This window comes from Pleurodeles waltl, chromosome 8, assembly GCF_031143425.1.
Source record: "Pleurodeles waltl isolate 20211129_DDA chromosome 8, aPleWal1.hap1.20221129, whole genome shotgun sequence".
Lineage (NCBI taxonomy): Eukaryota > Metazoa > Chordata > Amphibia > Caudata > Salamandridae > Pleurodeles > Pleurodeles waltl.
The window spans coordinates 974,036,744-974,056,256 of record NC_090447.1 but is presented as its reverse complement, the minus strand read 5'-3'; the positions used below and the strand labels follow the sequence as shown (position 1 = coordinate 974,056,256).

Below are 19,513 nucleotides of genomic sequence, written 5' to 3'. Positions count from 1 at the left end.
GTTGTCAGTGCACTGCTGGTGTTTGTTCTCCCTGCAGAATCCCCCTATCACGACTTCTGTGCTCTCTGGGGGTAGTAGGTGCACTTTACTCCTACTTTTCAGGGTCTTGGGGGGGGGGGGTATTTTTCTAACCCTCACTGTTTTCTTACAGTCCCAGCGACCCTCTACAAGCTCACATAGGTCTGGGGTCCATTCGTGGTTCGCATTCCACTTTTGGAGTATATGGTTTGTGTTGCCGCTATACCTATGCTTGCCTATTGCAACCTATTGTAATTCTACACTGTTTGCATGACTTTTCTTACTCACCTAATTTTGGTTTGTGTACATATAACTTGTGTATATTACTTACCTTCTTGCTGAGGGAACTCACGGAGATACTTGTGGCATATTGTCATAAAAATTAAGTACCTTTATTTTTCGTAACTGTGTATTGTATTTTCTTATGATATTGTGCATATGATATAAGTGGTATAGTAGGAGCTTTGCATGTCTCCTAGTTCAGCCTAAGCTGCTTTGCCATAGCTACCTTCTATCAGTCTAAGCTGCTAGAAACTCCTCTTCTACACTAACAAGGGATAACTGGACCTGGCACAAGGTGTAAGTACCTTTGGTACCCACTACAAGCCAGGCCAGCCTCCTACAACACCTTCTCCCTTTGGAAATAGGTGTGACTGGCTTGGGAGGGGTAGCCTCCCAAAACCACTGGTTTGCTTTGAAGGGCACATTTTGTGCCCTCTGTGCATAAACCAGTCCACACCAGTTCAGGTACCTCCAGTCCGTAGTCTGGCACGAAACTGGACAATGGAATGGTGTAGGAAGTTGGTTCTGTATATACTATTTCAAAGTAAGAAATAGTGTGCACAGAGTCCAAGGGTTCCCCTTAGAGGTAAGACAGTGGCAAAACTAGATAATTCTAATGCTCTATTTTGTGGTAGTGTGGTCGAGCAGTAGGCTTATTAGAGGGTAGTGTTAAGCATTTGTTGTACACACACAGGCAATAAATGAGAAACACATTCAAAGACTTACTCCAGGCCAATAGGTTTTTATATTGAAAAATATATTTTCTTAGTTTATTTTAAGAACCACAGCTTCAAGATTTGCAATAAACACTTTAAATGTAAGGTACTTCAACTAGATACTTTAAAAACTTTGAATAAAAGCAATATCATATACACTCTGGAAAAATGGCAATAAGCTATTTTCAAAGTGGACACAGTGCAAAAATCAACAGTTCCAGGGGGAGGTAAGTAAAGGTTAGATCAGGAGGAAAGTAAAACACTTACAAGTCTCAGTTCTGGGGCATAGGCAGCCCACTGTTAGGGGTTCAAGGCAACCCCAAAGTTAGCACACCAGCAGCTCATCGCCGTTCAGGTGCAGAGGTCAAAGAGGTGCCCAAAACACATAGGCGCCTATGGAGAACAGGGGTGCTCCGATTCCAGTCTGCCAGCAGGTAAGTACCTGCGTCCTCGGGGGGCAGGCCAGGGGGGGTTTTGTAGAGCACTGGGGGGACAGACACAAGTAGGCACACAAAACACACCCTCAGCGGCACGGGGAAGGCCGGGTGCAGTGTGCAAAGCAGGTGTCGTGTTTCAGATAGGAATCAATGGGTGGACCCAGGGGTCACTCTAGCGGTGCAGGCACGCACAGGGGGGCTTCTCGGGACAGCTACCACCTGGGCAAGGCAGAGGGTCGCCAGGGGGTCACTCCTACACTGAGTTCCGGTTCCTTCAGGTCCTGGGGGCTGCGGATGCAGTGTTGGTTCCAGGCGTCGTGTCCCTTGTTACAGGCAGTAGCGGTCAGGGGGAGCCTCTGGATTCTCTCTCTGCAGGCGTCGCTGTTGGGGCTCACGCCCTGTGGTGTTTGTTCTCTGATCTCGAGCCGGGGGCGTCGGGTGCAGTGTGTGAAATCTCACACTTCCGGCGGGCAACGTGCAGTCTTTGAAAGTTGCTTCTTTGTTGCAAAGTAGCAGCTGGTTTTGAACAGGCCTGCTGTTCACAGGAGTTTCTTGGTCCTTTAGTCCAGGGCAGTCCTCTGAGGCTTCAGAGGTCGCTGGTCCGTGTCAGATGCGTCGCTGGTTGCAGGTTTTCGAAGTTGGAGACAGGCCGGTAGAGCTGGGGCCAAAGCAGTTGTCGTCTTCCTCCTTCTCTGCAGGCTTGTAGGTCAGCAGTCCTTCTTGTTTCTTTAGGTTGCAGGAATCTGATTTCCTGGGATCTGGGGAGCCCCTAAATACTGAATTTAGGGGTGTGTTTAGGTCTGGGAGGGCAGTAGCCAATGGCTACTGTCCTTCAGGGTGGCTACAAACTCTTTGTGCCTCCTACCTGTGGGGAGGGGGGCACATCCCTAATCCTATTGGGGGAATCCTCCAAACTCAAGATGGAGGAGTTCTCAAGGCAGGGGTCACCTCAGCTCAGGGCACCTTAGGGGCTGTCCTGACTGGTGGGTGACTCCTTCTTGTTTTGATCATTAAATCCTCCAGCCTTGCCGCCAAAATTGGGGGCAGTGGCCGGAGGGGCGGGCATTTCCACTAGCTTGGATGCCCTGGGGCGCTATAACAAAAGGGGTGAGCCTTTGAGGCTCACCGCCAGTGTTACACTTCCTGCAGGGGGAGGTGAGAAGCACCTCCACCCAGTACAGGCTTTGTTCCTGGCCACAGAGTGACAAAGGCACTCTCCCCATGTGGCCAGCAACATGTCTTGTGTGTGGCAGGATGTCAGAAACTGGTCAGCCTACACTAGTAGTCGGATTGGTATTCAGGGGGCATCTCTAAGATGTCCTCTGGGTGTATGTTACAATAAATTGCACACGGGCATCAATGTGCATTTATTGTGCTGAGAAGTTTGATACCAAACTTCCCAGTTTTCAGTGTAGCCATTATGGAACTGTGGAGTTCGTGTCTGACAAACTCCCAGACCTTATAGCTACCCTGCACTTACAATGTCTAAGGTTTTGCTTAGACACTGTAGGCGCATAGTTCTCACGCACATATGCCCTTACCTGTGGTATAGTGCACCCTGCCTTAGGGCTGTAAGGCCTGCTAGAGGGGTGACTTACCTATGCCACAGGCAGTGTGAGGTTGGCATGGCACACTGAGGGGAGTGCCATGTCGACTTAGTCATTTTCTCCCCACCAGCACACACAAGCTGTGAGGCAGTGTGCTGAGTGAGGGGTCCCTATGGTGGCATAAGACATGCTGCAGCCCTTAGAGACCTTCCCTGGCATCATAGCCCTTGGTGCCAGGGCTACCAGTTACAAGGGACTTACCTGAGTGCCAGGGTTGTGCCAATTGTGGAGACAAAGGTACAGTTTAGGGAAAGAACACTGGTGCTGCGGCCTGGTTAGCACGGTCCAGCACACTTTCAAGTCATAACTTAGCATGAGCAAAGGCAAAAAGTTAAGGGGTAACCATGCCAAGGAGGCATTTCTTTACACCCCCGCCAAACGAAAGAGGATGAGACTAACCTTTCCCAAGACAGTCTTCATTTTCTAAGTGGAAGAACCTGGAAAGGCCATCAGCATTGGCATGGGCAGTTCCAGGTCTGTGTTCCACTATAAAAACCATTCCCTGTAGGGATACAGACCACCTAACAGTTTAGGGTTTTCTTCTTTCATTTGCATTAGCCATCTGAGAGGTCTCTGGTCAGTTTGAACTATGAAGTGAGTACCAAAAAGGTATGGTCTCAACTTCTTCAGGGACCAGACCACAGCAAAGGCCTCCCTCTCAATGGCACTCCAACGCTGCTTCCTTGGGAGTAACCTCCTTCTAATGAAAGCAACAGGCTGGTCAAGGCCATCATCATTTGTTTGGGACAGGACTGCTCCTATCCCATGTTCAGATGCATCTGTCTGCACAATGAACTGCTTAGAGTAATCTGGAGCTTTCAAAACTGGTGCTGTGCACATTGCTTGCTTCAGGGGTTCAAAGGCTTTTTGACAGTCCACTGACTTTCTTGGGCATTTTCGTGGAGGTAAGTTCTGTGAGGGGTGTCACTATGGATCCATATCCCTTCACAAACCTCCTATAGTAACCAGTCAAGCCAAGGAATGCCCTGACTTGAGTCTGGGTTTTTGGAGTTACCCAGTCCAGAATGGTCTGGATCTTGGGTTGGAGCCGCTGAACTTGGCCTCCACCTACAAGGTGTCCCAAGTAAACCACAGTATCCTGCCCTATCTGACATTTAGATGCCTTGATAGAGAGGCCTGCTGCTTGCAGGGCCTGCAAAACCTTTTTCAGGTGGACCAGGTGATCCTGCGAGCTAGAGCTAAAGAGAGCAATATCATCATGAAAAGCTGCACTAAATGACTCCAAGCAGCCAGCAAGGACTTGATTCACCAACCCTTGGAAGGTGGCAGGGGCATTCTTTAAGCCAAAGGGCATCACAGTAAACTGGTATTGCCTATCAGGTGTAGAGAATGCTGTTTTCTCTTTCGCTCCTGGTGCCATTCTAATTTGCCAGTACCCTGCTGTCAAGTCAAAGGCACTCATTTATTTGCCAGCACCCAATTTATCAATCAGCTCATCTGCCCTTGGAATGGGGTGAGCATCTGCCTTGGTAACAGAATTAAGCCCTCTATAGTCCACACAGAACCTCATCTCTCTCTTGCCATCTTTTGTGTGAGGTTTGGGGACCAAGACCACTGGGCTAGACCAGGGACTGTCAGTGCTCAATCACTCCCAACTCCAGCATCTTGTGGACTTCCACTTTGATGCTTTCCTTAATTTCATCAGACTGTCTGAATATTTTTTTTTTTTTGACAAGCATGCTATCTCCTGTGTCCACATCATGGGTACACAGGTGTGTCTGACCAGGGGTTAGGGAAAAGAGCTCAGCAAACTGCTGGAGGACTTGCCTGTAGTCAGCTTGTTGTTGGCCAGAGAAGGTGTCTGAATAGATAACTCCATCTACTGTGCCATCTTTAGGGTCAGTGGAGAGGAGATCAGGGAGAGGTTCACTCTCTGCTTCCTGGTCCTCACCTTTAACCATTAACATGTTTACATCTGCCCTGTCATGGAAGAGTTTTAGGCGGTTAACGTGGATCACCCTCTTGGGGGTCCTGCTAGTGCCTAGGCCCCCAAGTAGGTGACCTGACTCTTCTTCTCTAGCACTGGGTAAGGGCCACTCCATCTGTCCTGAAGTGCCCTGGGAGCCACAGGCTCCAGAACCCAGACTTTATGCCCTGCCTGAAACACAACCATAGCAGCCTTTTGGTCATACCACATCTTCTGGAGTTTTTGCTTGCATTTTCCATGTACTCTGCCATCCTTGAACATAGCCTAGTACATAGTCCACTATATCTTGTTTAGGCTCATGGAGAGGTCTCTCCCAGCCTTCTTTCACAAGAGCTAGTGGTCCCCTAGCAGGATGGCCAAACAGAAGTTTAAAGGGGGAAAACCCTACTCCCCTCTGAGGCACCTCGCTGTAGGCAAAAAGCAGGCATGGCAAGAGGACATCCCATCTCCTTTTGAGTTTTTCAGGGAGCCCCATGATCATGCCCTTCAATGTCTTGTTAAATCTCTCAACAAGACCATTGGTTTGTGGATGGTATGGTGTGGTGAATTTGTAAGTCACCCCACTCTCATTCCACATGTGTTTTAGGTAAGCTGACATGAAGTTGGTACCTCTGTCAGAAACCACCTCCTTAGGAAATCCCACTCCGGTAACAATACCAGTGAGTGCTTTGGCTACTGCAGGGGCAGTAGTGGACCTAAGGGGAATTGTCTCAGGGTACCTAGTACCATGATCCACTACTACTAGGATATACTGATTTCCTGATGCTATGGGAGGTTCAAGTGGACCCACTATATCCACTCCCACTCTTTCAAAGGGGAGCCCGACCACTGGAAGTGGAATGAGGGGGGCCTTTGGTTGGCGACCTGTCTTACCACTGGTTTGACAGGTGGCACAGGAGGTACAAAACTCCTTTACCTTCTGGGACCTGTTGGGCCAATAGAAATGGTTGACTAACCTCTCCCATGTCTTGGTTTGTCCCAAATGCCCAGCAAGGGGAATGTCATGGGCTAAGGTCAGAATGAACTCCCTAAACTCCTGAGGTACTACCACTCTCCTAGTGGCAGCAGGTTTGGGATCTCTTCCCTCAGTGTAGAGGAGTCCATCTTCCCAATAGACCCTTTGTGTTCCACTGACATTTCCTTTCTCTTGTTCAGCAGCTTGCGTTCTTAGGCCTTCAAGAGAGGGACACGTTTCTTGGCCCTTGCACAGCTGTTCCCTTGAGGGTCCCCCTGCTAAGGCTCCAGCTCCATGGACTCAGTTCCCTCAGTGGATATAACTTCTTCCTGAGAAGAGAGGTTCTGTTTCTTTTTCTATGCTGAAGCTAGTTCCTCAGTCTTCTTTCCTTTTCTCTTGGAAGGTTGGGCCATCATTCCAGACTCCAACACCTCTTTTTCACCCTGAGCTCTGCCCTGTGCCCTAGTCTTGACACACACCAGTTCAGGGATACCCAGCATGGATGCATGGGTTTTGAGTTCTACCTCAGCCCATGCTGAGGATTCCAGATCATTTCCAAGCAGGTATTGTCCTGGCGAAACCAGTTTGTCTGTCACCATTGTGACACTGGCACCTGTATCCCTCAGGGCCTCCACTCTAGTCCCATTAATTAAGAGCTGCTGCCTGTATTTTTGCATGTTAGGCGGCCAGGCAGCAAGTGTGGCTAAGTCCACCCCACCCTCAGATACTAATGTAACTTCAGTGTGAACCCTGATTTGCTCTGGGCACACTGTTGATCCCACTTGGAGAATTGCTATTCCAGTGCTAACTGGAGTAGTAGTTGAAGTGGAACCTTTCTTGGGACAGGCCTGGTCTCCAGTTTGGTGTCCATGCTGGCTACAGCTGCGACACCAGGCCTTTTTGGGATCAAAGTTTTTACTCTTGTACCCAAATGAGGATTGTGAAGAGGCTTTGGACCCACCCTCCTGTGCAGGTTTTTGGGGCCCTGTAGAAGACTCTTTACTTTTTCCCGTGGATGTCTCAACACTCTTCCCCTGGGGAGGCTTTGTGACCCCTTTCTTTTGGTCACCCCCTGTGGAAGTCTTTGTCACCCTTGTCTTGACCCAGTGGTCTGCCTTCTTTCCCAATTCCTGGGGAGAATTTGAACCTAGGTCTACCAGATGCTGATGCAGGTTATCATTGAAATTACTTAAAAGGTGTTCCTTCATAAACAAATTATACAGCTCTTCGTAATCATTTACACCACTGCCATTAATCCAACCATCTAGTGTTTTGACTGAAGTCAACAAAATCAACCCAGGTCTGGCTCGAGGATTTCTGAGCCCCCCTGAACCTAATCCTGTACTCCTCAGCTGAGAATCCAAAGCCCTCAATCAGGGTAGCCTTCATGAGGTCATAGGATTCTGCGTCTTTACCAGAGTGTGAGGAGTCTATCTCTACACTTTCCAGTGAACATTTCCCAAAGGAGAGCACCCCAGTGAGATCTGCTTACTTTTCTGGTTGCACAAGCCCTCTCAAAAGCGGTGAACCATTTGGTGATGTCATCACCATCTTCATATTTAGTTACAATCCCTTTGGGGACTTTTAGCATGTCAGTACTTTCTCTGACCCTATTTATGTTGCTGCCACCACTAATGGGAGCTAAACCCATCTCTTATCTTTCCCTTTCTACGGCTAGGAGCTATCTCTCCAAAGCCAATCTTTTGGCCATCCTGGCTAACAGGTGGTCATCTTCACTGAGGCTGCCCTCAATGCTTTCAGAGTTACTGGACTCCCCTGTGGAAGAACCAGTATCTCTGACTATCACTTGTGGAGTCAGGGTTTGAGGGACCCTGGCCTCCCTAACTAGGACAGGAGGGAGGGAATTATCCTCCTGGTCGCTAGTTTCCCCCTCTGTAGGGTTATCCTCAGATGGATGGTCTTTTGTAAACTTTGCTAAAAGCTCCTGAAGCTTGACTTTGGTAGGGTTTGATCCAGTCTTTATATTTTTTAGTTTACAGAGAGTCCTTAACTCCGATATCCCTAGATGCAGGTAAGGGGTGAGGTTGAGTTCCACCACCATCTCTTCTGTGCTAGACATTATCACTCTAAAAGTTAGGATTACTTTTTAAGAATCTAAAAACTACTTCTAGAACTTAAATCCAAACTTTTAAACTCTAAAAGAAATGCTAACAGGGACTTACACAAGGCCCTAGCAGGTCTTTTAAAAATTTAGAAAAATAGCTCTAAATTGCAAAAATCTGTTTCTAATGACACTTTTTGGAATTTAGTCGTGTGATCAGGTATTGGCTGAGTAGTTCAGCAAATGCAAAGTCTTAGACCCCACCGCTGATCCACTAATGTAGGACGTTGGCCCTGTATATACTATGTCAAAGTAAGAAATAGTGTGCATATAGTCCAAGGGTTCCCCTTAGAGGTAAGATAGTGGCAAAAGTAGATAATCCAGAGGCTCCCCGCTGAGGGTGTTTTTTTTGTGCCTACTTGTGCCCGCCCCCTCCGTGCTCTACAAAACCCCCCTGGTCTGCCTTCCGAGGACGCAGGTACTTACCTGCAGGCAGACTGGTACCAGAGCACCCCTGTTCTCCATAGGCTCCTATGTGTTTTGGGCACCTCTTTGACCTCTGCACCTGACCGGCCCTGAGTTGCTGGTGTGGTAACTTTGGGGTTGCCTTGAACCCCCAATGGTGGGCTGCCTATGCCCCAATCTTGAGACTTGTAAGTGTTTTACTTACCTTCAAGTCTAACCTTTACTTACCTCCCCCAGGAACTGTTGATTTTTGCAGTGTCCACTTTGAAAATAGCTTATTGCCATTTTTACAAAGACTGTAAGAGATATTGCTTTCATTCAAAGTTCCTAAAGTATCTAAGTGAGGTACCTTACATTTAAAGTATTAATTGTAAATCTTGAACCTGTGGTTCTTAAAATAAACTAAGAAAATATATTTTTCAATATAAAAACCTATTGGCCTGGAGTAAGTCTTTGAGTGTGTGTTCCTCATTTATTGCCTGTGTGTGTACAACAAATGCTTAACACTACTCTCTGATAAGCCTACGGCTCGACCACACTACCACAAAATAGAGTATTAGAAGTATCTGCTTTTACCACTATCTTACCTCTAAGGGGAACCCTTGGACTCTGTGCACACAATTTCTTACTTTGAAATAGTATATACAGAGCCAACTTCCTACACTTACTCCTTTCTTCCTGGTCGCTGGGGGGCACTGTGAACTTACCTTTATGTTTTCCGAGTTCCCCCAGCTTCCCTCTACACATTCCACTTACCTAGGTGGGGGTCCTGCATTTGCATTCAATTTTTTAAGTATATGGTTTGGGCTCTCCCTAGGGTCAGTATTGTCTATTGCTATTTGCAATGTTTTCTAACACTTTCTATGCCTACTGCTGATTACTAGAGTAGACATCTAGTGTGTTACTTACCTCCTTTTGGAGGGTTGCCTCTAGTACTTTTTGGTAATTGTGTCACTCAAATAAAGTACCATTATTTTTGTAACACTGAGTATTTTCTTTCATGTGTGTGAGTGCTTTGTTACTACAGCGGTATTGCATGAGCCTCCCATGTCTCCTAGATAAGCCTTGTCTGCTCATCCACAGCTAACCCTAGAGAGCCTGGCTTCTAGACACTGCCTACAATACACTAATAGGGGATACCTGGACCTGGTATAAGATGTAAGTACCTTAGGTACCCACCACGCACCAGGCCAGCTTCCTACACTGTCACTCAAGGGCATGATGGAATACTGGTGCTGCTGCCTTGCCTAAAGGAGTGGTTTCATTTTAGCCTTTGAAAATCTGCAGTCTATCTGGCTCCACTATCCTTTGCTTTTTCCATTTCCCATTAAGAGATTTTGAAATATTCATTTTGTCACTTGATGTCCTGCTAATAACGTTGTGAGACTTAAATCGTGATTTAATAAAAAAAAAAAAGAAATTCAGAAGTATTCACATAGTTGACTACGTAAGGCAGGCTAATGGGAGAAAAGCTTAGGACCACCCTGAAGGAGAGTGGTTTGCAAAGCTTGAGAGCAGCATGGTGAAAAGGGGCAGGAGATGGCATGATCATTAGGGGCTCAAGCCAGGTCTTGGGCAATCATGCTGCATGGCTAAGTCACATTCCAGTCAAGATGAACCTGCAGTTGGTCCAGAACTGGGCTCTGCATAAATGCAATGGAACAGACATTTACAGATTCAACTATGTACAGCATGATCAACATGCTATTTCTCAAACTCTTAATTAAGCCTGTCTTGCTTTCAGGAGTGGGAAGCACAGATCACTTTTTTTTTTTTTTGCATGTGTCAGCATATGAGAACCATCAAGCTATTTACTGCCCTACAATCTATATTTTGAGATGGGTCTGTCAAATAGTTTCTGCCCCGTGGTGCTGAAAGGAAGGCTGTGGCAAAACAAAATGAAGTATCACTCAAGAAGAAAACCACCAAAACGCATTTTTCTATTACTTAAGGTGGCTCATAATGTTGGAATCAATTCTTATGTCATCTTTATAGACTACTTGTCAATCAAATTATATTTCTGATGTCTTATTTTGAGAACTGTGGTCTTTACAAAAAAATTAAGAACTCAAATGCATACTTACTACTTCAGCTTCAGCTCTCGTCTTGAACGTAATCACTGCATGAAGGGAAGAGTCGTCAATCCGGCAGTCTTCAATTTCCCCAAATTGCTTTTTTGAGAAACAAAAATTACTCTCTTCATCAACTAACATTTGATCATACTTGCATTGCTAGTATACTGTGAAAATCATATGACAAAAGCAAAGAGGTACATGTCCTTGGTAATATTCATTCAAATAAATATGCCATTTTCTGTCCATTCTTTAAACTAACCTTTCCCCATATGCCAGACTGGATCCTGAAAACATTTTACTTGCAATGCTGAGTCACTGGTGGGGGCTGTATTAAATCCATCATGGGTAAGCAAGGCACCAGTGTAAGTAATATAGCTGGTCCAAATAAAAAGTCTGATGACCGTTTTAAACGTTTTTCTATGATCCTGCAAAGTCTACAGATTCAGCAGACACAATGAAAACAAAAGAACTGTTATATCATCATGACGTGAGGTGGAGGAGGGATGAGGAATTTGAAGGGGGCTACAAATTAACAAATATGTTACCAAAGATAAACCTTTTTCTACTCAAGTGGGTAATCTTTCTAGCAGATTTCCTATATGAGCAACTTCCAGAGGATTCAGGAGGTGGAGTGGGTAAAACAGAATCAGTAGCTTTAATCTAGTAAATTATGAATGGCATCTCTTCAAGAACCTGCTCAAGCATCAGTACTCAAACATTAATGTTTGTATAGAAATGCAGAAAGGAACCGCTCAGCCCAACCAATTCAATTGGGATTTTACCTGGCAGCCTGGAAGAGTGTTCATCTATAAGAGAACATGAAAAATAGCTATTTTTTTTACAGCTTTTAATAGCTGGCAAACCTAATACTCCACTAAGTGATTGTCATCTAGTCTACTATCCTTTGACCTAAGAATATAGGTGCTTAAAGTTATTGTGGAATCTAATCTACACAACTTCTTATTCCTGGAAATAAAAACAATCTACTTTTGGAAAAAGGAGGCTCTGACCTGCGACTATTCTTGGCACTTAAAGAAAGTAGTAAACGAAGGAGGTGCAGAAAGAGTCTGCAGCTCTACATCTCTTCTTGCTGGAACAATTATTTTTTACATAAGGACTATGCTGGGGCAAGAAGGCATTATTCAAATGGTGGCAGAGTGAGAAAGGTGAACATCAAGTTAAGATCTGGTTAAAGCATCTGAGTGGAAATTTGCTCTCAAGATGTTTCAAGAATCAAGCCACAACAAAGTGAACAAGGAGCCATGGTAAGGTTAGTATATGCAGGCATAAATCTCAGCCAAGTAAGTTTTCACTGTATTTAACTGTGAGTTGGTGGATGTTCACTGCTCCAGATTGAAGTGATTCAATCAATTTGGTAAGACACCAAGCTATGTAGACTGATCAACTACTTCAATAAATTGCTCTTGTATACAGACTTCATCCTGCTACAATGACTTATCAGGTGGCAAATTCAAGTGGACTTGGGTAAACCACTCAAGTTTCAAGCTTAAAATTTGAGCATGTGCAGACCTGGGTGTAAAATCAGGTCTGCTTAAACTATTCTTCACCTACAAGAGTGGTGATGGTCTGTTGAGGCTTGGATACAATGTGCCTCAAACCAATCCAGAACTATTATTAGCACAAAGGCCTATGACTGTGTTGTCTCTTAATGAGCTTTATGCATTTAAAGCACAGAAGGAAAAGCATTATGCATGTCGAAAGCCCAGTCCAGGGAGAGTGTGTTCCCCACTACTGTGTAAAATCTTAGTTATTTCCTGACTTGATCAATTTGCATAAAGGTGTTTAGACCTGCAACACGAAAACACAATCCAAAGTACACATGATGCTCTGCTTGCAGCTGCTCATGTGCCTGCAAAGCTCCAGTCCTCCCGTACCAAAAATAGGAGAGTGGGAAATGTGAGTGTTTTCTCAGTTCAAATACTGGCAGAAATGAAGGCAACTCTGGGCTGGGGTACTTTACACAAGTTATGAAATCACGCATTTATGCTTCCTATGTAAAATTTCTGAAATGATTCCATTTTACATATTTACATGCCATTTGTGGTAAAAATGTACCATTAACGTGTCATTTGAATGCACTGGAACAACAGAATGGTACTGACCGTGGTTCTTTTGTTTGCACTATTTTTTATCCAAAATGCATCCTTTTTCACTACAATGTAACACAAAAGTACGCATTAGCATTCTGCATGATTATGTGTAATTCTGCCACGATTTCATGTGATTACACCAAAACAAATTATACAAATTTCGCACACCTCTACTATTTTAATGGTGTTACAGAGAAAGTCAATTTTGTGCAAAGGTTGCATTGATTTCTTCACGAATAGAATGTAAGAGGAAGACAAGTATAACTGTACTGATGAGGATGCCTTACCTATCTAAAGCAGACTGTCAGAAATCTCTACAGCACTCAACACAGCTATGTAGTGCAATGAAGACCGAGTGACAGAGTAATATCTGACTCCTGGAAGATAATCAGAAGAGTCCCACAGAACCGTATGATGATGCATCTTAGCACAAATTGCTCCCTTGCACTCATCATTTTCTTTTTTTATTATTATTATTAAAAGAGCTAACGGTTCACCTGGACCAAGAAAGGCACTTGGTGCAAACCAGAGACGCATTGTGACTAATGTTTTGAGAGATTGTGACACTACTCCGAGTGGTGATCCATCAGTTTTCTCCAGAGTTCACCAGTGCAGTGCAAAGAGCTAGGCAGAGCTTTGATGCTGTCAACGTGGTCTAGCTTTGGAAGAGGGTGCAATAAGCAATGTTGCACCATGCAAAGCTGAAGATTCTCACCAATGATCAAGGCGATTATTTTTTCACTGACCCAATCAATGCCAAAGCTCTGATGGAGACTATTCTGAAGTAGCCCTGTAAATCTCATGCTCAGGCGGCAGCAGCAAGCACTTATCAAAGACCATAGTTATTTGCAAGACAGTAAATGACTGGTTGATTACATTCTGTAGCATTCATTCTGGTACAGCCTCTGTAAACGCAGTTTTCTCACCTTCTGAATATTCCATAGGTGCCAGACTGGATCCAGAAACTATTTCAGCTTTACCTCTGCAGGTCAGTAGCTGGTGCCATGCAGCTCTACACTATCGCATTCTAGCTCAGGAAATTATGTCTAGGGCTTATAAAGGTTCCACTTCTGCGTACTGTCAGCTGGTTTCAAGACTATCCAGCCCGAGAACCGAAGCCCCACCAGCAAATTGGCTTTGACCAGCGTGCCGATTCCTAGACTTGGGATCTTATTAATGGGTAATGCCCAACACACATCCCAAGAAGGATGGGAGGGTCGGTGAGGAAGGATAAGTTACTTACCTGTAATCCTAGTTCTCTAAGCAAAATCACCATCAAAGTCATAAGCACTGAATATTCCAGCCCACATGCGGGGGGCCCAACAGCACATATTAAATAAATAAATACATTTTACCTAGAATTCTATGTAGACTACATTAAAGTCTAAAAATACCTAATTTACACTGAGTTTTTCTTTAATAAACATCTCACTAGACTCAAGCGTTCCTGTAAATCAGAAAAGAAAAGAAAGAGCAAAGAGTGCAAACAGCCTTTAGAGAAGAAAAATTATAAGGAATAGCAAAGGCATTGTTAGCCAATAGGCTGCTTTAAAGCATAACAAAAGAATACTGGGACCATGCATTTAAGACCTCCAGGACCTCCTGTATCCCATCATGCTCCAAAGGTAACAGTTATGTGAAAGGTCAGTACTTTTTTACGGTGATATGCAGAACAGCACACAGACATGTATTAACTTCTGTAAGCAAGATTCATCCGGGGAGGTGGGTAGCTTATGACTTTGATTAGGTTTCCCCTGGAACAGAGATAAGATTACATGTAATTATCTTATCCTTCACTTCCAGGGAATCCTCATCAATAGTCCTAAGCAATGAATAGAGTAGCAAGCCCAACTCATACCCCTGCAGACGAAGCAAGAGCAAGCAAAAGCAGTTGGAATGTTTATTTAAAGAGGTTTCTTAAGGAGACTTCTCCTACTTGGGTGTCTGTTTTAGTATCAAGACAGTAATGCCTTGTGAAAGTATGCACCGATCTCCAAGAAGCAGCTTTGCAGATTTTGAAGATGGGGGCATTCTTTAGTAGGACTGCTGTTGTCCCCTTGCACTTTGTTGAGCGGGCTTTGGGCATGGTAGGCAATTACTTGTTGGCCAACTGAAAAGTGAACATAATGCAAGAAACTATCCATCTGGAAATGGTTTGTTTAAAGGTGGCGATGCCTGTCCTCATAGGGCCATAATTTACAAACAGGTAGTCAGACTGTCTGATGTCTAATCTTGCCCGGATGAAACTTCAATACTCTTTTCAGATCTAAAGAGTGTACCGCTCTTTCCGCTGGTATGGACGGATTAGGAAAGGACACAGGGAGTGAAATTGTCTGGTTAATGTGGAAATCAGACACCACCTTGGGAAGAAAACTAGGCTGAGTTCTTATTACTTACCCTGTTGGCATGGAACACTGTGTACAGCTCTTTGGCACATACAGACTGTATTTCGCTGACTCTGCCTGCTGAAGTAATGGTGACAAGAAAAAGCAGTCTTCCACATAAGGTGCTGTAAGGAAGCCTTACGTATAGGTTCAAAAGGTAGACCCATGAGTTTTGAAAGAATCACATTCAACTCCTATGGAGGAGAGGGGGAATGTAGAGGTGGGAATATTATGTTAAGACTTTCTAGGATATCTTCAACCTTGGGTATTTGGAAAACAATACTTTTGAGAAGGCGGTTTTCTATAAGCAGTAATTGCTGCAAGATGCACCTTTATAGAGGAAAATTGTAAACCAGATGTAGGAAGTTGGCTCTGTATGTGCTATTTCAAAGTAAGGAATAGCATGCACAGAGTCCAAGGGTTCCCCTTAGAGGTAAAATAGTGGTAAAAATAGATAATACTAATGCTCTATTTTGTGGTAGTGTGGTCGAGCAGTAGGCTTATCCAAGGAGTAGTGTTAAGCATTTGTTGTACATACACATAGACAATAAATGAGGTACACACACTCAGAGACAAATCCAGCCAATAGGTTTTGTTATAGAAAAATATCTTTTCTTAGTTTATTTTAAGAACCACAGGTTCAAATTTAACATGTAATATCTTGTTTGAAAGGTATTGCAGGTAAGTACATTAGGAACTTTGAATCATTTCAATTGCATGTATACTTTTCAAGTTATTCACAAATAGCTACTTTAAAAGTGGACACTTAGTGCAATTTTCACAGTTCCTGGGGGAGGTAAGTTTTTGTTAGTTTTACCAGGTAAGTAAGACACTTACAGGGTTCAGTTCTTGGTCCAAGGTAGCCCACCGTGGGGGGTTCAGAGCAACCCCAAAGTTACCACACCAGCAGCTCAGGGCCGGTCAGGTGCAGAGTTCAAAGTGGTGCCCAAAACGCATAGGCTAGAATGGAGAGAAGGGGGTGCCCCGGTTCCGGTCTGCTTGCAGGTAAGTACCCGCGTCTTCGGAGGGCAGACCAGGGGGGTTTTGTAGGGCACCGGGGGGGACACAAGCCCACACAGAAATTTCACCCTCAGCTGCGCGGGGGCGGCCGGGTGCAGTGTAGAAACAAGCGTCGGGTTCGCAATGTTAGTCAATGAGAGATCAAGGGATCTCTTTAGCGCTGCAGGCAGGCAAGGGGGGGCTTCCTCGGGGAAACCTCCACTTGGACAAGGGAGAGGGACTCCTGGGGGTCACTTCTGCAGTGAAAGTCCGGTCCTTCAGGTCCTGGGGGCTGCGGGTGCAGGGTCTTTTCCAGGCGTCGGGACTTAGGTTTCAGAGAGTCGCGGTCAGGGGAAGCCTCGGGATTCCCTCTGCAGGCGGCGCTGTGGGGGCTCAGGGGGGACAGGTTTTGGTACTCACAGTCGTAGAGTAGTCCGGGGGTCCTCCCTGAGGTGTTGGTTCTCCACCAGCCGAGTCGGGGTCGCCGGGTGCAGTGTTGCAAGTCTCGCGCTTCTTGCGGGGAGTTGCAGGGGTCTTTAAAGCTGCTCCTTGAAACAAAGTTGCAGTCTTTTTGGAGCAGGTCCGCTGTCCTCGGGAGTTTCTTGTCGTCGTCGAAGCAGGGCAGTCCTCAGAGGATTCAGAGGTCGCTGGTCCCTTTGGAAGGCAGGAGACAGGCCGGTGAGTTTCTGGAGCCAAGGCAGTTGTTGTCTTCTGGTCTTCCTCTGCAGGGGTTTTCAGCTGGGCAATCCTTCTTCTTGTTGTTGCAGGAATCTAATTTTCTAGGGTTCAGGGTAGCCCTTAAATACTAAATTTAAGGGCGTGTTTAGGTCTGGGGGGTTAGTAGCCAATGGCTACTAGCCCTGAGGGTGGGTACACCCTCTTTGTGCCTCCTCCCAAGGGGAGGGGGTCACAATCCTAACCCTATTGGGGGAATCCTCCATCTGCAAGATGGAGGATTTCTAAAAGTTAGAGTCACCTCAGCTCAGGACACCTTAGGGGCTGTCCTGACTGGCCAGTGACTCCTCCTTGTTGCTTTCTTTGTTCCCTCCAGCCTTGCCGCCAAAAGTGGGGGCCGTGGCCGGAGGGGGCGGGCAACTCCACTAAGCTGGAGTGCCCTGCTGGGCTGTGACAAAGGGGTGAGCCTTTGAGGCTCACCGCCAGGTGTTACAGCTCCTGCCTGGGGGAGGTGTTAGCATCTCCACCCAGTGCAGGCTTTGTTACTGGCCTCAGAGTGACAAAGGCACTCTCCCCATGGGGCCAGCAACATGTCTCTGGTGTGGCAGGCTGCTGGAACTAGTCAGCCTACACAGACAGTCGGTTAAGTTTCAGGGGGCACCTCTAAGGTGCCCTCTGGGGTGTATTTTGCAATAAAATGTACACTGGCATCAGTGTGCATTTATTGTGCTGAGAAGTTTGATACCAAACTTCCCAGTTTTCAGTGTAGCCATTATGGTGCTGTGGAGTTCGTGTTCGACAGACTCCCAGACCATACAGGGAGTGCAGAATTATTAGGCAAGTTGTATTTTTGAGGATTAATTTTATTATTGAACAACAACCATGTTCTCAATGAACCCAAAAAACTCATCAATATCAAAGCTGAATATTTTTGGAAGTAGTTTTTAGTTTGTTTTTAGTTTTAGCTATGTTAGGGGGATATCTGTGTGTGCAGGTGACTATTACTGTGCATAATTATTAGGCAACTTAACAAAAAAAAATATATACCCATTTCAATTATTTATTATTACCAGTGAAACCAATATAACATCTCAACATTCACAAATATACATTTCTGACATTCAAAAACAAAACAAAAACAAATCAGTGACCAATATAGCCACCTTTCTTTGCAAGGACACTCAAAAGCCTGACATCCATGGATTCTGTCAGTGTTTTGATCTGTTCACCATCAACATTGCGTGCAGCAGCAACCACAGCCTCCCAGACACTGTTCAGAGAGGTGTACTGTTTTCCCTCCTTGTAAATCTCACATTTGATGATGGACCACAGGTTCTCAATGGGGTTCAGATCAGGTGAACAAGGAGGCCATGTCATTAGATTTCCTTCTTTTATACCCTTTCTTGCCAGCCACGCTGTGGAGTACTTGGACGCGTGTGATGGAGCATTGTCCTGCATGAAAATCATGTTTTTCTTGAAGGATGCAGACTTCTTCCTGTACCACTGCTTGAAGAAGGTGTCTTCCAGGAACTGGCAGTAGGACTGGGAGTTGAGCTTGACTCCATCCTCAACCCGAAAAGGCCCCACAAGCTCATCTTTGATGATACCAGCCCAAACCAGTACTCCACCTCCACCTTGCTGGCGTCTGAGTCGGACTGGAGCTCTCTGCCCTTTACCAATCCAGCCACGGGCCCATCCATCTGGCCCATCAAGACTCACTCTCATTTCATCAGTCCATAAAACCTTAGAAAAATCAGTCTTGAGATATTTCTTGGCCCAGTCTTGACGTTTCAGCTTGTGTGTCTTGTTCAGTGGTGGTCGTCTTTCAGCCTTTCTTACCTTGGCCATGTCTCTGAGTATTGCACACCTTGTGCTTTTGGGCACTCCAGTGATGTTGCAGCTCTGAAATATGGCCAAACTGGTGGCAAGTGGCATCGTGGCAGCTGCACGCTTGACTTTTCTCAGTTCATGGGCAGTTATTTTGCGCCTTGGTTTTTCCACACGCTTCTTGCGACCCTGTTGACTATTTTGAATGAAACGCTTGATTGTTCGATGATCACGCTTCAGAAGCTTTGCAATTTTAAGAGTGCTGCATCCCTCTGCAAGATATCTCACTATTTTTGACTTTTCTGAGCCTGTCAAGTCCTTCTTTTGACCCATTTTGCCAAAGGAAAGGAAGTTGCCTAATAATTATGCACACCTGATATAGGGTGTTGATGTCATTAGACCACACCCCTTCTCATTACAGAGATGCACATCACCTAATATGCTTAATTGGTAGTAGGCTTTCGAGCCTATACAGCTTGGAGTAAGACAACATGCATAAAGAGGATGATGTGGTCAAAATACTCATTTGCCTAATAATTCTGCACTCCCTGTATACTCTTATGGCTACCCTGCACTTACAATGTCTAAGGTTTTGCTTAGACACTGTAGGGGTACAGTGCTCATGCACTGGTACCCTCACCTATGGTATAGTGCACCCTGCCTTAGGGCTGTAAGGCCTGCTAGAGGGGTGTCTTACCTATACTGCATAGGCAGTGAGAGGCTGGCATGGCACCCTGAGGGGAGTGCCATGTCGACTTACTCGTTTTGTCCTCACTAGCACACACAAGCTGGCAAGCAGTGTGTCTGTGTTGAGTGAGAGGTCTCCAGGGTGGCATAAGACATGCTGCAGCCCTTAGAGACCTTCCTTGGCATCAGGGCCCTTGGTACTAGAAGTACCAGTTACAAGGGACTTATCTGGATGCCAGGGTCTGCCAATTGTGGATACAAAAGT

The 19,513-nt window shown here is 45.5% G+C and overlaps 1 protein-coding gene across 3 annotated transcripts in view; it reads right to left on the bottom strand.

The window, feature by feature from the left end:
• LOC138250391 (RNA-binding protein 26-like) overlaps nucleotides 1-19,513 on the bottom strand; it is a 623,852-nt gene that overhangs the window by 37,736 nt on the left and 566,603 nt on the right. For all 3 annotated transcript variants that reach the window (XM_069205212.1, XM_069205213.1, XM_069205214.1), the window contains one exon: nucleotides 10,575-10,661. In XM_069205212.1, coding sequence (XP_069061313.1) covers nucleotides 10,575-10,661 — 87 coding nt within the window. The remainder of the gene's footprint in view (nucleotides 1-10,574; nucleotides 10,662-19,513) is intronic.